Source organism: Apteryx rowi, unplaced genomic scaffold (genome assembly GCF_003343035.1).
Source record: "Apteryx rowi isolate R43461 unplaced genomic scaffold, aptRow1 scaffold_538, whole genome shotgun sequence".
Classification (NCBI taxonomy): domain Eukaryota; kingdom Metazoa; phylum Chordata; class Aves; order Apterygiformes; family Apterygidae; genus Apteryx; species Apteryx rowi.
Window position 1 is genome coordinate 333,724 of NW_020450803.1, and position 18,339 is coordinate 352,062.

The following is an 18,339-nucleotide window of genomic DNA, read 5'->3' on the forward strand; positions in this document are numbered from 1 at the left end:
CGCCCGAGGGCCGCCAGGTGCTTCGGGGGCACCGCGCCGCCCGCGGGAGCGGGGCTTCCCCGCGGCGCGGTGCGGCGGGTGCGGGACGGTGCGGGCGCTGCTCCGCTCCGGGCCCCGGCTGAGCTGCTGCTCTTGCCCTGAACTGTACTCTGAAGCCGATGTGCGTTGGCATGGTAAGGGTGGAAGAACCCGCACCCCACATCCGGACTCTTCTGCTTCCTGGCAGCTTTTGTCCCATGGATGCCATAGATCAGGTCCGAACAGAAACAAATGTCTTTTCAGCTACCTCGCTAAGAAGTCCGGTCCTTGGTGCCTTCTGCCCCGGTAGTTACGGGAAAAATAGAGATCTGGTACCCAAACACACCAATCTTTAACCAGAGTTGCTCAATTTTTGGCTTTGATTTAGAAGTAGTAGACTTGATTGCTGTGGAGGAATTAGAAATGCAGGAGGCTAAGTTGGTCGTCATCTGTGTCCTGAATGTGGGGTTTTGTGCCCCTTTTATGCTCTAGGTTGTTAAGATGCACTTTTGTGCTGCTGTACAAGCAACCGGGCTTAGTAATCCTCACTGGTTTTGATGTCACTGTGTAGGGACTTGGAACCAAAAATAATTACGATACAAATAAATCCAGCTTTTATTTTTTTAATCGGGAATGAAAGTATTAAAAATACAGATTTCAAAGTAAAAAAATAGTGTTTTTTTTTTTTTTTAAGACACATCCACTCTCATGATGTGTGAAGGTAATAAGAACATTTCATGGGCTGCTTCCTATGCAGGATTGAATGAGATCCTTGCGTAGGTTTATGCTGCGAAATACTTTCCTCCTCCCCTGGAAGTACCTTCTTCATACACGTGATACATCTGCACTGACGTGTATGCCAACACATTCCACATATATGCCATATACAGTGCTCACATGCATGATCTTAATATTTAAAGGAGAACACCTGGCATCATTGATCACATTTTATTATTTGGAGTATGTTTATTTTATAAACGAGGCCTTCTATAACTTAGCTTTAATATTAAGTGAGAAGGAAACTAAACTTACTAGAGCACCCAGAGAAATCATTAGAACAGGTGGCCTTTTGCAATTTAGCTCTGCAGAGAGGTTACAGATACTTCTGCATGCGTACAAGCGATGTGCTATGTTTGGCATCATTTTAGGTTGAATGCCAACTAATTAGTCATCTAGCAAAGATGCTTTATGAGCATTATCAGATTTCCAAAATTAAAGATGTACTAAATCTGTAGTATGACATATAGTTTATGTTGATTTTTATTTTAACAGTCGTCTTTTGAAGGATATTTTGCAAGAGTAGACTTTTTCCCCCAATAAATGTTAACAGACTTTCAACAAAATGCTACCAAGAAGAAAAAGATCATTGCATCTCCTTGAACTTTCACAACTGTAGTATTGAAGTAAATGATATAGGGAGGAAAAAACTCAGATTTCAACCTAGGAAAAACACTTCTAGGTGAATATTTGACAGACTGAATATTATATTGCTTCTTGTTTCTTCCCATAGTTGACCATTATAAAATATAAACCACTCACTTTTGAGTTTTGAACTTCTAAGTAATACATGAAAAAAATGCTTTATTTTTAAAAATAACAGCCACAGTTACCTTCAGCCAAAGTTACCTTACAGCCTGTACCTCTTTACAGTCAAAGTTACCTTCACCTCACTTGACAGAAAGAGTTTTTAACAAAATAAAGCAAAACCCCCCCGACTTCTGCAAGTGGTCCATCTTGCTTTTTTGACATAACTCTGAGCAATAACTGTGGACTAGTCATGAAAATATATACCTTCCAGAGCAAGTTTTCCCTGTATTCTGTTTTTTGCTGATAAATCCTTATGGGAAATGGGACTTGCATCTTAGAAGTGGGTCACTCACTAATATATAGCATATTTAAAAAATGTCGTAGGGGATGGGAATATTTAGAGATGGAAAGTATAGTGTGTTTTGATAATGTTAAAACTATATCACTTTGTGATGAACAGCAGAATGTTTATTTTTATTTTTTTATGGAAGCTGATTCACCATCTAAATTTTACGTGGATCAAAATGAAACGTATGTTTTATTTTAAGAACAAAAGGCCTTGTATAGGTCTGACAGATGCGAATTTTAAACCTCAAATCAGTGAAAATATTTCTAATTCTGGTGCAAGCGATGTTTAAAATCAGACTTGGCGAGCTAGCCAAATTCTGAATTTTCCTGGCATATTCCAGCGTTGCCACAAATAACAATTCATGAAGATTTCTGCATGCAGTGCAAAGTGGAAAACATTAGCTTTTGGAGATTTCCTAAAACTGGATCCAGATTCTTCACGCTATCGTTTATTAGCCCAATTGTTGGTAGTTAGGGAGGAGAAGCTAAATTGCCTGAGCATTCTCACAAAGGTGGAAATGGTCTCGCAAGGAGTTTGAACCTTAAGTGAGTGTACAGAAGCTTGCCCTGGTACTGCTTATGCAGTAGGATAGCATATGTGGAGGATAAATAGAAGAATGAAGTTCCCCATGTCATTTGGTTGGCCCTGTGCATTACAAACTCACTTTATGAAGCAGATACGAAACCAAAAAGTTGTTGTCACTTACTAAGCATTGTGAGTTTGGTAATGTAATAAAAATAGAAAAGTTCAGGAAAAATATTATTAAAGGCCTTTTATATTTACAGGGCTAGTTTTAGAAGGTGGAAATACATCAACTTTGGAAAAAAAAAAATCCAAACCCTTAAAAGTAGCAACAGATTAGCAAAGAGATTTCAAGTAGAAATTCAGTTAAACAAATCAGAAAGGGCAGTTTCATGCAAGAAAAAAAAGTTATGATGCGCTGTCAGGAAAAATTTAAATGCAGAACAGTTTTGAAGGTAATCAGTTAGAATTTCAGTAGTGGGAAAGTATTTAGGGACTAATGAATAAAGTAATGCTCTGTGAGGTTTGAAAATAGTGTGGTGGAAACTAAGTAGATTACATTGCCTAAACTGTATGTTCCATTTTACCATTATCCTAAATTTCAGAATGCAATTTATAATGCATGTTGATTTCTCAATCAAAACTACTCTATAATCTACTAGATCCTAAGAACAGGGCATTTACAGAAGTCACTTTTAGTGTGAATAAGTAAAAGCATTATCTACTGTAAAACTGTAAGAGTGTTACCACAGTGCTATTTTGATTCAGCCATAAGACTTTGAAGCAAAAACTTTTCTAGTTATAACATGAATCCAGTTTTCATCTGATTTTTAAAATTTTCTTTGTGTATGACACACAGAACAATTATAGAAAGTTGTAAAACTTGCATTCTCTTTGAAAATTATCTTGTTCCTCTTTCACTGGTGATTACTTTAAAAATGATTGTAGAACTATGGATGATTTTTTGAAAGGAATATTATTCACTTGAAGTAAAAGGCCTGAATCTGATCTTCCATTTAAACACTTGTATGATTTCAGACTTCTAAGGAACTCTTGACATTGGTAGGAGCACATGAGATCAGATTCAAACTTGTACTTGCTTTATAACTTTTTTTGATTTAATGATATCTTTAAAACTTTCATGATTTGCTAACTAATCATACTTAAGTGTGTACTTCCTGAAGTAAGAAGAAATTAGGTGATTGAAGCTAGTGAGAGCAGTATCACTGTCTATTCTTGTATATTTACTAATTCTAATGATTCTTTTTTTTTTCCTGTTAGGTTAGGTGTACCTAACAGAACATCTGATCCTTAGCATCTTGCTTTTAATGGCCAATTGACCTAAGACAGAAGGTTTTGTATGACTTGCCTCCTACCCGAGACTAGTGGGTAATATGTTGGCCATGCAAGCCACTGATGTTGGGTCTAACAAGTCTGTTCTGAGGCTACAGTGTTGCCCACAGGGTGTTACTGACTCCCTGTGGTTGAACATGAGCCAGTGAAAGTTAGAGCTCTTTCCTCTACGGTTCTGTTTATTTGTGTAAGGTACACAGTCTGGCATGAACTCAAGTCTCACTAGCAGCTAGTGAAGTGGTGATAAGTCTTTGGCTTTCTGTTTAGAAGTTGCCAGGTGCACTGGCTCATGAGTAGTTCTTTCCCTTTTCTCTGCGGTTCATTGGTGAGGGACTGAGGAAAGACATGGGATTTCCTTCTCTTACCGAGGGGTTTCAAACTTCATTCTGCTTTACAGTCCCCCAGATACCACATAGGTTAAAGGCAGCAGTGAATGTTTCCTTTCTTCCTACAAAGCAAAGAGCCTGAAGAGAATGGATTGAGAATGTGCTTTCCTTCCTCCATCCTCCAAGAGCCAAAGCTCAGGCGCAAGGATGCATTTCAGGGTGTACAAAGCAGTTTAAATGCCTCCAAAAGAGGAAAAATTGAACCTGATCTTCTATGTATTGGATGAGTGGTGCAGTCACTGAATTACTGGATGAAGTGAGTGGATTTGGATATGCTTCAGAAGCAGTCCTGTGCTGTGAGTCAAATATAGCATTATTTTTGTTTCAACATCCCCAAATGTAGGAGGTTTGAGAGCTGCATCCCTTTACTTGAAGAAAAGGGCATATTTTTGTTGATTGTGTTCTTAAATTCCTGCAAAGCCAGCCCAGTCAGGATAGGAGGACATGGAGTGGAGTCCTTTTTCCCCATCTGTGGGACTGCATGCAGATTTCTTGGTAGTTACACCCGTGTAGTCCCTGGAAGGTAATGGAGCTGTACTGTGTCCCTGACAGCATTGTCTGGTTTGGGGCAGTTTTTGGTTCTCAGTCAGTTATTATTGACTTGCGCTTCAGAATCTAAGCTGAATTTGAAGAATGAAAAGGATACAATGTTTATTAATCAGACTCTATTTGCTTTGGAAATACCTGAAGCTATCAAAAGGTTGTTCCATAATGCCATCTTATGCAGTCACTGTCGCAACTGTGAGTCTTCTGAAAAAGATGGCTTTTAGTTGTCTGTTGCTTTTAAGGCACAGTTGGGGTTGCCCTGTTCCTCTCTTCTTTCTCACGATCCCATACTGAGAAAGTACAGCTGAATACTGGGTAGGATTGAGTACCTTGGCCATCATCTCTCCTAAGCAGGGTTGAAGAACATTTCTCTGTCCCTTCTATTATGCAATATTCAGCTTATGAGCATCATTTCTGAAGAGTTTCACTTCCTGTCAGTGCAGGAGAAGTGATTTATCTATAACAATGCGTGGTCTTCTTTCAGCTAATCATGTGAACAAGAAATGCTTAAGTGATGTGGTTTTGGAGAGTCAGACTTTCAGCTGAACATTACATCCAAAAAGTCAAAAAATAAATGCAGGATAAATTTGGAGAGCAAAGACATAACTTTCTGTTTTTTAGAGGACCATAAAATATCTATGTAATTATGTGCTCTTATTAAGAATTCATACATACCTTCAAGGTTCCACTGCTTATTGTAATAGATTTTGTGATTATTTTTTAGATTACAGGTGGACTAGAAGTGAGCACTATAAAGTGAAGCTGATCATTTTTTCAGGCAATTGTCCAGTCGTCCTCAGCTGGGGAGAATAGATGACTCAAAGGCTTGTTAACAGGATATGGTGTTATTTACCTGTCGTTGACTGGCTTGAATTTGGCTCCAGTTAGTAATGCTTGAAGTCATTACCATCTGTCTGTTGTTCAGTGACCTGTATAAAATTAGCTGGTATTCTTAGTCCAGTTCTTAGTAGACAGGTGTCCACATCATGAAAATTGGCACCAGTATGAACCCTGCTGGCTGTCTCAGCAGAGATTATCTGCTAAACAGGCAAAGAAATGGTGTAATCTTCTCATTTCTGGAAGTATCTTTTTCCTGTGTCAGGGTTCAGGCATGCTGATGGGTGAATGTGTGCAGAGACAAAAGTTACTGTATGCTTTTGCATTTGTTGTATTTGTTTTTTTCGTAGAGAATGTGTATCATATGTTTGAATTTCACATTAATTTTTAAAAATTCCCTAGCTAGTTGTTTTGGCTTCCTAACAGAAATCTTGGATATAGCAGGAGTCCTCTGCTATTCCTTCTGACAGAATAAAACACAGGAGAACATGCTTCATTTGACTCATATCTTTTAACTTAAAAAAGCAATCCTGTTAAGCCAGCAAGAATTTGGAAAGAAAAAGCACCAGATCTTTCATATGTAGGTATATTTAAAAAAAAAAAAAAAAAAAGCACCAACTACTTTTTTTTTTTTAGCTGTATCTGTAGGAACTGAGCTAACGTAGGTTCATGTAGTTTATGTATCCAGGGACTGATCTCATAACAGTGGCAATAGCTGCACTTAGCGGTTAAACTGTAACTTATATGTTGAAACCTCTGTGCAGACTTGTTTGCTAATGTTCCTGATTGGCTGCGTGTCTCTTGATGGCAAAATATACAATATGCAAAAAGCCTGTGCAAGATTTCTTTGACTGTTTACATACAGTGGAGATCTCTGCAGTGACAGTTGCCTATGGAGACGAGGGGATAATGGAGCCCAAAGTCTTTCACTGAGAGCTGTGCTGCAGTTCAACCCATATGTTGGCATAAAATGCATGGGAGAGCTGTCTTATGTTCCTGTTCACAGGGTTAGAGCCTGGCATCACTTCTTCAGCCCACATGTAACATCTCTATCTAGCACTCAACTATTCTGGCTTTTTGCAGGGGTTGCTTTTAATCCTGCCTGAGCTTCTTTAAAGTATATTATCTTGCAAGCAGTGATTCAGACTTAACTGTTCCCACTGCAGTGTGTAGGACTCTCCTCCTATTTCATTGACATAAAAATACGCACCAGGATGTTATAAATAGTTCTTTAGTGTTCCTGGAGATTTATGGTGGATAGATGCTTTCTGAACATCCATTGAGAGATAAGCCCAACTGGTCATATTTAAAGTTAATTGCCTTTCTTACAATTCACTGCATTTTATTGCCATAATAGAATGTTAAGGATCCTAATAGGATCTTCTGATTGCAAAGCCAGAGTTGATTAAGTGGTGTAACATGTTCATTCTGGAGGGCTGCTTAAATCACCAGTAAAAGTAGATTAGGTGACTACAGACCAACTCCTTGTTGACAAGAATTCTTATGATTAATAATAATAATAAAAAAGCCTGACTCACTATCGATACCCTTGCTATTGCTACCAACTGGAGTTACATTTTCGTTAAGAACAAGAGGAATAAGAGAGGTTTTGAGGTCCCCATAGGTACTCCTGTGTTGGCATTAAGTACTGGAATGGGCTGGAAAAGCCAAGTTTTACCTAACAGTTGTGAATGGACATTACAGGTGGAAGAGCATGGCAGGGCTGCAACTGGAGAAGAAGCACTAGGGAGATATCAGCTTTCCCTGCCCCTTGCTGCTGTCTTCATTCCTACCAAACATTTTATCCTTTGACCAAAGTTTTGGGTGCAAAACAAGGATTTGCAAGTCTAGGATAACAGAATGGATAAGCTCTGTTATGATGCCTGGCTCTTTGACTGTTCTTGCTATATTCCCCTTTAATTTCATAAACCTGCAATGTTTCTAGATCCTCGCTCAGCCGATATTGTCTAATGGCCTAAAACATGATTTAACATTTGTTCCGATACTTCAGTGCCATCATGTTGGACAAGCAACCGAAAGTAAACTTTAATTTCAAACTTGTATTGTGGTTTTGTCATTGCCTGAGAGTTCCCGCTTCTTCCTTTTTTCTCATGGATCCTACTAATAAATAAAGGTTTGAGAGCAGAATAGCAGCTATTAGAACAGTGAACTTCAGCATAATTTTAGTCCTATGCTGCTGCTATGGGATTTCTAACAGCATTAAATCATAGGCTTGCTAACTTTGAGATTTTAGGTTAGTTTATGAGTCTTAGTTCTCCCCTTCTTCTTTCCAAGAAACTCCAAAGAATTAATTTGCAAAAGGACTCTGAACACTTACTGCCCATGAAGCTGTAATTATTTAATAGAACAAAAGAAATCAATGCCTGAGAAAAACAGCTCATGCCTGTGGAAAAAAAGCTGTCCGTTTGCTGATTTTGATACAATTATAAAATTACAGTGTTCTGTGAGCTAAAGAAAGGAAGATACCATTGAGGAAAGCAGTTAAAGGTTTTTGGTTTTTTTTTTGAGGGATATTATAATTTAGTTTCTTAGAACTAATAAATAAAGTAGTTCATGAAATGGATTCAGGAACTGAGTGCAAAAATCACTATTCTCATACTGAGTATCAAAGACTAATGCCTGCATTTTCTGCTCATTAGAGCTGTGTGGAAAAGTGTCTCTCTTTCAGTTCTATGAAACTTTGGTTTCGGAAACATTTCAAGTTCATCAGGTGAAATAAAGATTTTTTTTTTTTTAATTCATTTTTTTAACCAAAAGTAGTTCACCCCAGATAAATGGGGGTAAACTCCCATAGTCTCATGATTATGGGAGGTCAAGTATGACTGGATCTTTTGTATTTCTGTGTGCAAGGATGATTGAGCTTTTGTCCCCTATTTTCTAAGACTGCAGGTGGATGTTTTCACTTCCAGTATCTTGACAGCTCTAGTATGGGTTTTTCCAATCTCTTGGAGCTTTTCTGCTCTTAAAAAATAATCATATCTCATTCACGAAATTTCATCCGAATACATCTTCAGTGAAATGAGTGGTCTAACCACTACAATATGAATTCCTCTGACCTAGTGAACAATTAATTATTTGTAGAAAGGGAGCAGCTTCCATCTGCGATATGCAGAGAGCAACCCATTGCAAAGCAAACAGTATGGTATGAAAGGGTGCTAGCTAGAACTTGGGAGTATTTTTTCTTTTTTTTAAAAAACCTCATCAAGACAGACATTTAAAAGTATCCAGGTTTCCAGGGACTACTGAGCTACCAACTGTTCTAAGGTGAATTTTCATTAGATTTTTGTCTCCAAAAAAAATGCCCTTCTGTGGAACTGTTAACTTCCAGTAAAGCGTTTGTTTTTTGACATTTAGCTGAAAAGTTCTTAGCTGATCTTCTATACATAATTTGCAAACTGCTAGTGAACTAATTTTACTTGCTTGTATTTTACTTTTCATTTGCAGTGTAACGCTTGTTCCAGATGCAAGAAAAAAAGTCCACTGTTTCCAGTTTCTCATTTCTTTTTCTCCTTCTAAAATTTGATTCAAAGTGACGTCTGTGAACACAGTGATTTTTTTTTTTTCTGTCTAAGAGGCACACATTCTTCTACTTTTGAAACTGTCTTAAGTGTTTCCTCCTTTCATTTTGGATTGCAAATACTGTGCTAAAGCCTGAATTAACAGACAAACCATTTCTCCTCTTTAGGAGTTTGAGTTGTAAGGGTTTAGAAACTGTAGTTGTGAACTTGTAGATCATAAAGTAAAAAATGCACTAATGTTTTTACCAAACAATATCTGCTTGGGAAAATGTGTTGTGAGTTTATTGCCTAAATTAAACCATTGGGTAGTTAATACTATGATCACAGAATCATCGTAATAACTGGTAATAATTAGAATAACCTGTTACACTGGGAACAGATCTAGTTCCTGGTGAAATTAGTGGATATGCTCTTAGGCTAAGGGGAGCCCTCAGACTCCCAGTAAACTACTACAGCGTGAGCTTCCATCTTACATTCAAGGTGTTTTTTGTGCTATAATAAGAAATAATACCTTAAGATGAAACTGCTTTTTCTGATAGTTGCTAATATGTACCCAACTATGATAAAGTGGTAAGACCTCTGTTCAGTTCACTGTTTTTTATTGTGGCATAAGTTTCAGTAGTTCTTTCAAGACAGGATTTGAAGTAGCTTGTGGTTCTGAGGTTCAGACCCTCAGAAGTGCGTAGATGTCTAACTCTTATTTTGATTGCTAGTATTAAAACACTTAAGTACTTCTCAGATTATGGCTATAGCTTTTGATCCTGCAGTGCTAAATTGCCAGGTGCATGGCTTACTAATGTCTGTAGTCCAGTTATTGCCAATTAGGACTGTGAATGTTAGTAATAAATACCCTGGGGAATGCGGTTTTCCTGAATTAGGCTCTTGTTAATTAACATAGTGTTTTCTGTAAGCCTTTTAATTTTTGGCAACTGTTTTCTTATCCATTGAGTTAACATCAGTTTCTGAATGGGGATTTGCATTGGAAATACTGCTTTTGATTTACTTATGCAGCAAAAACAGTTAAGCAGTGTTCATTATTAGAGACTTATCTGAAATGACCTGTATTTGCGTTTTGCTCTTGCTTGTCCACAGAACCCTCAAAGCAATAACTGTTCACATGCCAGGATCATTTGTGAGAATTGTTGGCCTACAAAATTCAAATTTTCTCGCTCACTTCCTTTTCATACATTAGGTCCTGTTACTGAAGTCAAAACAGATATCTATGTCACCAGTTTTGGACCTGTTTCTGATGTAGAAATGGTATGTATTTCTGGAATTAAAATGCCATTTCCTGGTGCTGAGAAACTATTAACTGCAGTARGGAGTGGATGCTTAATTTATGTGTCTTTGTACTCTTCTGTCAGTCATGCAAAGAAGGCAAGATTAGCAGCAGCTTATTTTTAAAGGTTATAATTAGATGCATCAGGCCTGATTCTGGTCACACTTGCACTGGTTTTTGGTTAGTGTAAGGAATTGACTTCATGGGATTTAAAACAGATTTTCTTGGTGTTGAGGCAGAATCAGGCCCTATGGGGAGCATTGAAGTGTGCTGCAGGGAAAACAAATAATGTCTTTCAAATTGCCTTTCCTTTCTGAAGTTTGTATTATTCTCAGGTGAATTAAAATGACATCATTTCACAAATACTTGTTGACATTTTCATTTCAGATTCCATTTGCCCATCTTTGTGCCACTTTTAGCGTCACTTTCAGCAAATGTTTGAGTGATAGGAGTTTTCATAAGTGTCTGCAGGAGTCAAATGTCAAAATGGCATGCAAGAAGCATTCACAGAAGACAAATGCTACATTTGCACATATGATTATTTGTGCCTGAAAGGCACCTACATTCGTTTGAGGCTAAATCCAGCATAACTCTTATCAACTTCTATAATCCAGGCCTATACCTTTAAATTGCATGACAGTTTCTCTTTTTAGAAAATAATTCAAGAAATCACACAGAAGCAAGACAGCCATATGCACATTATATATGTTTGTACTTAACTTCTTTAAGGGAAAGGCATATTTCAGAGGAGTAACTGGCTTTCCATGCAGTGCCATCCTGCACTTTGTTACACCTGATTTGTTTCAGATCTTGTAGAAAGGTATATGATAGCAAGATATTTTTCAAGGGCTAGGTTCTCATGCCAGTCTACTGTTGAATCACATCTCACACCTTCAAGGGTTATCAGGTACAGTATGAGGCTGTTCAGTGTGACTAGGGGTGCAAAACCCTGGTCCCAAGCAAATCTATTAATGAGTGTGCTTCAAATCTAAAAAGAAGGCTACATGTGATCTCTCTGGCTACAGTGAAACATTTGACATGGTGTCATGTGGGAAATTATTAGTTATGTTGGAGAAGACAGGAATGAGAACAAGAACTGTAAAGTAGGTAAGGAACTGGCAGAAGGAGAGTTTACCACAGATGGTTCTGCTTTCAACATTATCAGGCAGTTAATTTTTAGTCAGTGTGTCCATTAGTGACCCAATATAATCTGAATGTGCATTCATAAAACTTGCTGAAAGAACAAAATGCGAGGTACTCCTAGTGCAGGGGAAGATTAGGATTTTTTTTAGAACTGGTTTACTTTGGTACCCAATATAATGAAATCTTATATTACAAAATCTGTCATGTAGAAGCTAGTAACAGAAACAGCTACTATGAAATATGAAATCATCAGCAAGAATTGACAATAGAAGAGAAATTTATATTAAATTTATATTAACTATAAACCACAATGGATGTTGCAGCCATGGAAGAGAAGACATATAATTCTAGGATGCCTTACACTAGTAGAGATGCATCCTTGCCCCTGTGAATAGACACGGCCATACAAGTAAAGTTTCAATGATAATACTATGTAGAAGAATTTGAAATAAAGTCAGAAAACATTGATTGTCTTGCAACAAAATTGCAATTATGTTGAAAAAGGTAGCAAGGAAAGCTTTAGATCTTTTCTATGTCACATGATACATTTTTTGAATAATGCTTTAGTCTTCCAAGATGAAAAATATATAAACATGCATTCCTTCACCCATTCATTCACCATGATGTACATCTCATGGTGTACTTGTGGCTGCAGTTCTGCAGTTGTTGTTTGCATGTATTCCTTAAAATAGCTTTTCTGGGGAAGTTGGTGGGATAGTCATATAATTAAAAGCAGTTATATATATATACAAGTTTATGTATTATGTTTTACCCATGTTTTGTGGACATGACAAATCTAAAATATTTAGCTTTCCTCAGGTGAAAGCTTACTTTGGATCAGTTGAAATTAAACTTCCCTGCCTGACTTTGAAGTGGAAGTAATTGTTTGTCCTGATAGTTTTAATTTAGCCAGCTGCAAAAGATCCATGGGTATATTTTCTTTAAAACTTTATTGACACTTATTGTCACATAGATCACTCTTTTTCCAGTTATATGCTTGAGTACAAATTCAATTGCCTGCTTCCTGCAATCTTATTAGAGTAATTATTCCTTAATGATTAAATGTGTGTAGCAATTTATTGATATGACTAATGTGGGAAATTGAGTTATTAGGAAGTATGCAACTCACTGTAATTTGTGAAAATATGTTTGTGTAGTGGACTTAACATATTCTTTACTACTGATTTCTTTGCTCCTGAAGGATTTATTTTTTACAGGAAACACTTATACATGCAAATGTAATCTTTGTTTTTCTGCAATTTAATACAGGAATATACAATGGATGTCTTCTTCCGTCAGACATGGGTAGACAAAAGACTAAAATATGATGGCCCTATTGAAATTTTGAGACTTAACAACTTGATGGTTTCAAAGGTGTGGACACCTGACACATTCTTCAGGAATGGGAAAAAGTCTGTTGCACACAATATGACAGCCCCAAATAAACTCTTCAGAATAATGAGAAATGGCACCATCCTGTACACAATGAGGTATCTAACTTGCTTGTTCAGCTTCTTACAATTACTGTATGCAAAAGTTATACTGCCTAGACAAAATGGCAACCAGAGACTATTCAATTTGTTCCATTATAGGCTTACAATAAGTGCAGAGTGTCCCATGAGATTAGTGGATTTTCCCATGGACGGTCATGCTTGTCCTCTCAAATTTGGGAGTTGTAAGTTGCAATTATGAAATTTCTTGTAACTACAGCTTTAAATAATAGAAGTAGATGTTGAACAATTATGAAATTTTCTGAATATTAATCTTGATCCACAATCCTTATGCAGACAAAACTCCTGTTAAGTTTCTTGGGAATTTGATTTAGGGCCTGAAAAAATAAACTCAGAGAACTGACAAACAGCCAGTGCTTCAGCTATTATATTAAACCCCACTATTCTGGCTGCACTATTGCTTGAAATGCTTGTTTTCTCCCAGTTCTTAGGGGTGAATTGAACAYTCAGTGAAGTCAGAGATTCTCTGGAGAAGACAAAGAGGGTGGGATCCATATGACCTTAAAACAGCCAATAAAAGTTAGGCACCTAGGGAGGCTGTAGTTATTTGGCTTTTTGTCCAAGCAGTGGAGGCAGATTAACATCCTAAAAGAGATTTGTAGGCTGTAAAGAACTGATCTTAAGTTGTCTTTGTGTATCTCCTTGGCTATTGGAAGGAGTCTGTATGGCTAGTTTTGACTAAATAAGTAATTTTTAGAGTGGTGAGACTAGGTGAGAGGAGCCTTAGTGCAGGTGATTTTCCTTTTCTGGTTTGAAGTCAGATGTAGATTTTTGAATAATCTCTGAAATTTTGCTAGGAGGAATGTTTTGGAGTAACATATGCCACACAGCAGAGGGAAGTAGTTAGATTCCCTGATTTGAATCCACAGCAGAGATGGTTGAGACCACCTGGTGATTGTTGGAGCACTCCATTACCTGTCCTGTCACTCTTCTAAGCCTCCTCAGTCACTGACTTCCTCTGCGTTACACTCAGATGTAGTCAGTGGCTGGACATGAATCTGCTTTCCATGACCCCACAGTTCTGAAGAAGTTAGGAATGGCAGGAAGCTACTCATACTTTTTCTTTGCATAAGTTTAGCTTATACAGCTGGGTAGTCAAGCGGAAGGGAGATTTTAAAGACAGTGCCCTAATAAGACTTTTCTTTCCAGATACAGTGAGGCTGGAGGTCAGATGCTGCCAGAAGTGGCTATATACAACATCAGCTATGTACTAGGGGAGCTTCAATAGTGGGGTCTTCTCCACAGGCAGATTTCTTCAGGCAGAGTCACTAACCAGCAGAAATTGTGCTTGACACTAATCTGTGATATCCTCAGTGGAACTTGAAATAAGATGTAGCCATTTCAGATGCAAGGCTGTGATTGAATTTAATTTTAACAGGAGTTTGGGCTGTGTAGAGATTGCCTGATAGGCCTAAGTTATGTCTTTTGTATTAAGTGTTGAAATGTTTCCTGGGGTCTGCTTATTTTTGGGTTACTGTGAATCTTTTATTGACCTCTGGTTTCTTGCAAATATTTTTAAAAAAACATGATGGTTTAGGTATAATCATTATTTTCTGTAAAGAAATATGTCCCCAGTCTCCAAAATATATCCTTCCTATACATGCTCTTTTTTTATATCAGTATATTTTTAATGATAAATTTTCAGATAGAGAATTTTTAAAATAATTTAAAGGTAAACTTTACATGCCTAATAAAAGGGCTGATACTGAAAGAACTCATGTCTAGACTTCACATTCAAATGTGAAATGAATCTGTGTATGACACTTGATGTATAACCTTAGCTGCTATTTGTGCTCATCTGAGGGTGTTTTTTTGTGGTTACTTGCATCTTTAGAAGACACCCTTCATGTTTTAGTGTAAGTCTTGCCCTTGATTTCAGTATGTTTGGACTGGAGTAGGGTGTGAAAAGTAGTTTCCTATTTAAGCAAACTGATGCTATGTTGTTGTAGATGCATATCCAAAGAGTGAAATGATTTACACATGGACAAAAGGACCTGAGAAGTCAGTAGAAGTTCCTGAAGAGTCTTCCAGTTTAGTTCAGTATGATCTGCTTGGGCATACTGTATCCTCTGAAACCATTAAATCTATTACAGGTAGGAATCTCATCAGTAAAAATCAACTTGAGGTAAAACTAAGCCTGTAATGTTGCCCTAGGCTTTTTTCTTTTTTTTCTGTAATGTATTCTAGTGAATCTCACAGGGTATGTATTAAGGACTGGGAACATAAATTATAATCAGGTTTCTGTCCTTCAGATTTGCATTTGCAGGTTCACTGCAGCAGATTGCAAAGGCCTTTCAGAAAGCTAGAATCAGATCACTACTCCAAGGGACAAAATGAGTATTTCTAATCACTGCTTAAAATGCAGTTTGAAGAGTCAAGAGGATGCTTGGGTGAGGAAGTCATTTCTCAGCACTGTATCCGCATTATGTGCAAAAGACTTGCTTTGTTTGGTGGTACAAACAGCTCAGGATAGAAATACAGCATGCAGAATAGGTTATTAAAACCATAAAAAGCTCTCTGGTTAGATAAGGATAGGCACAAATGCATTAGTCACAATAGATACTTCTGCTGATTTTTGTGCTGTAAGAAATAAGGCAAATGGCAACAACAGGCAGCCTGAATGAGTAAAATCTCACTGATGAGCAGTTTGGTGATAAACAATTGTGTTCCCAAAATATTTTTCAAATTTGGAATCATTTTCTCAACATCAGCAAGTCTGGGTGTTGTGAGATTGTCAAAATTAAACAGATAAAGCAAATGTATTTGACATCGCTCTATGGATATTTTTCTCAAAGATAAAACAGTGTTTTGCAATACCCTGGAAACTGACCTGTCAGCATATCAATTCTTATGAGTTAGCAAGACAGTTTCCTTACTACACCCCAAATGCCCTTTCTGTAGTGCTTTTGTTTGGACAGTTTATTCAATATATAGTAAAATTGCAAATTTTTCTTTAGTATGAATGATAAAGTTAATATAAATGTGCAGCATTTTTAATTATTGTTAGTGATTTTTGCATTTATTTATATTTCATTATCATAGTGGTACTGATGTATAACCTTAGTAGAAAGCTTAGATGCTTCCATCTCATTTAACGTGCATCATTGTTATAACTGTTTTAGTTGGCACATAGGTACCACAACCTTCTGGATATTATGGTAGGTAGGTAGCTTGTGTCTTGGGACTCTTTTCTTCATCAGATGGCAGAAGAATTTTAAAATCATGCTTACACTATAAAAAGTGATCCAGTATTAGTCATGTAGTATTTTCAATAACAACTTCAGAATGGCACTATAAGGACCTACTACTTTGTGGATTTTTTATTTACAAATTTTCTTATCTCCAAAAGAATGTATCTTCCTGTACACATGTTAAGTGCTGTGGYAGCATCTTCTTAAACAATCCTAGCTGATTGTCTGAAACATAGTTATTCTGCTACACAAAAATTGTATGCAGGGACAGAAAAAATATTTTCAAAATATTTTCCTTTTTTTCTTTTTTTAGGTGAATATGTTGTTATGACAGTTTACTTCCACCTCAGACGAAAAATGGGTTATTTTATGATTCAAACATATATCCCATGCATTATGACCGTGATCCTTTCTCAAGTTTCATTTTGGATAAATAAGGAATCTGTTCCGGCTAGAACTGTGTTTGGTAATTATTGCATTTTACTTTTTCCTTTTATCGTACTTCATCTTTTAATGATTTTCAGTAGAATAGTCCTTTTTAGTGCACAAGGTATATACTCCTCTGTAATGGTGCAGAAGTAAGGGAATAAGGTAAATTCAGAGGAACTTGTGCTATCAGTGTAGTTATATATGTGAAGAATATATTACTTGAAGCCTTGGAATGTGAAGAGAAACTTGGAATATTTAACCTGAAGGGTAGCATGGTAGCCTTTGGTAAACAGGTGTACATCTTTTGGGATTAGAGGCTTGGAGAAGCAAATCAAAAAAGCCTGGCCCTGTGCAGTCCAGTCAAGTCCTTTGTCTGCATCCAGGGTAGTTTTATCTTCCAGTGAACAGCATTGTGATTACTTGAAGCATACCTTCTAAAATCCCATTAAAATAATTTGATTGGGAATGTGTGAGATATGTACAGATATCTCATTAGATAAGTATCATCAGTGGAAGTTTCCTACCAGTAAGGCTTAGATCCTGTTATTGTAATTTCATGTTTAGTGATCTTCTCTCCTTCCTCCCATTGCCATTATGAAAATGAATTGAAAAGCAATTAGGGAAATAATCGCAAGATATTAAAATTGAACTCATCAAAGTACAGTTGGAAATGAGATGCTGCAGTGAACAATGAAAACAAAAAATAAAAAAACTGCGATGGAAGACAAAAAATAAGAAATTAAATGAAAATATGGTTCCTAACAAAGGAGTAGAATAAAAACATGGTTAAAATCAGTCTTTATGAAGCAGATGTCTTGACTTTACAAGGTCCTGTATTCTAAAATAAGACTAATCAAGAGGAGATCCTTCTACTAAAAGTCTTGCTATAGATACATGTTGGCAAGAATTACAGAAATTAATGTTTCTGCATGACAGCCCATACAAACATGTAAATAAACTCTAAACGCTGTCTGGCATCACAAATTAGACAGGGTTAATGATCAGTTGCAGGAACTCCCCCTACATCTAATAAGAACTTCATTTGCTCTCAACTCAAGCATTACATTAGGCAAACAAATATATCACTTAACACACTTTGGCAGTAATGTTGAATACTCCCTTCTGAAAAGTCCTATTAATGCCATGAACTAGAAAGGTAGAATCTGCAGTTACAGACAAAATTTGGTAGTTGAAATGTACAATTCATAGAGCAATAGACATAATAAGGCTCATAATATGAAACTGGAAACAAGTAATAATAAAGTTTAGACATCCACTAAGTTACAGATAAGTGTCTAAAATGCCTTTGAAAACAAATGGCTTAAAGTATGGCTCGAAGTGTCTTTTTGGTTTTCTGACAAATGCCAAAAAGTACTCTGTTTTCTAAAGGTATTCTTAAAGGAAGACAGAAGTACTGCAGGCAAGAGATAAGAATGAAGCCAGAGTATCTGCTGTGGTACTGGGTGTCTAAAGGAACTGCCAGAAGAGGCTAACCAAAAGATCTTTCCATTGGACACTGCACAAATAGGGAGAACTTGGCAAACTTAACAGTGGAAGGATACTCAAGGAACGATCTAGGGAGTTCATGCCTTTCAAGATATCTGTTGCTATGGGAAGGATTTGGCACATAATGCTTGGTGGGTGCTCTTCATCTGGAACAAAGATATAATTATTAGGTTTTGCAATATATGCTGAAGGTTTACCAGGTG

General features: G+C 36.9%; 1 protein-coding gene across 1 annotated transcript in view; it reads left to right on the forward strand.

The window, feature by feature from the left end:
- GABRA4 (gamma-aminobutyric acid type A receptor alpha4 subunit) overlaps positions 1-18,339 on the forward strand; it is a 47,321-nt gene that overhangs the window by 6,401 nt on the left and 22,581 nt on the right. The window contains exons 2-6 of the mRNA XM_026081153.1: positions 10,270-10,337; positions 12,769-12,989; positions 13,092-13,174; positions 14,960-15,103; positions 16,515-16,667. Coding sequence (XP_025936938.1) covers positions 10,270-10,337; positions 12,769-12,989; positions 13,092-13,174; positions 14,960-15,103; positions 16,515-16,667 — 669 coding nt within the window. The remainder of the gene's footprint in view (positions 1-10,269; positions 10,338-12,768; positions 12,990-13,091; positions 13,175-14,959; positions 15,104-16,514; positions 16,668-18,339) is intronic.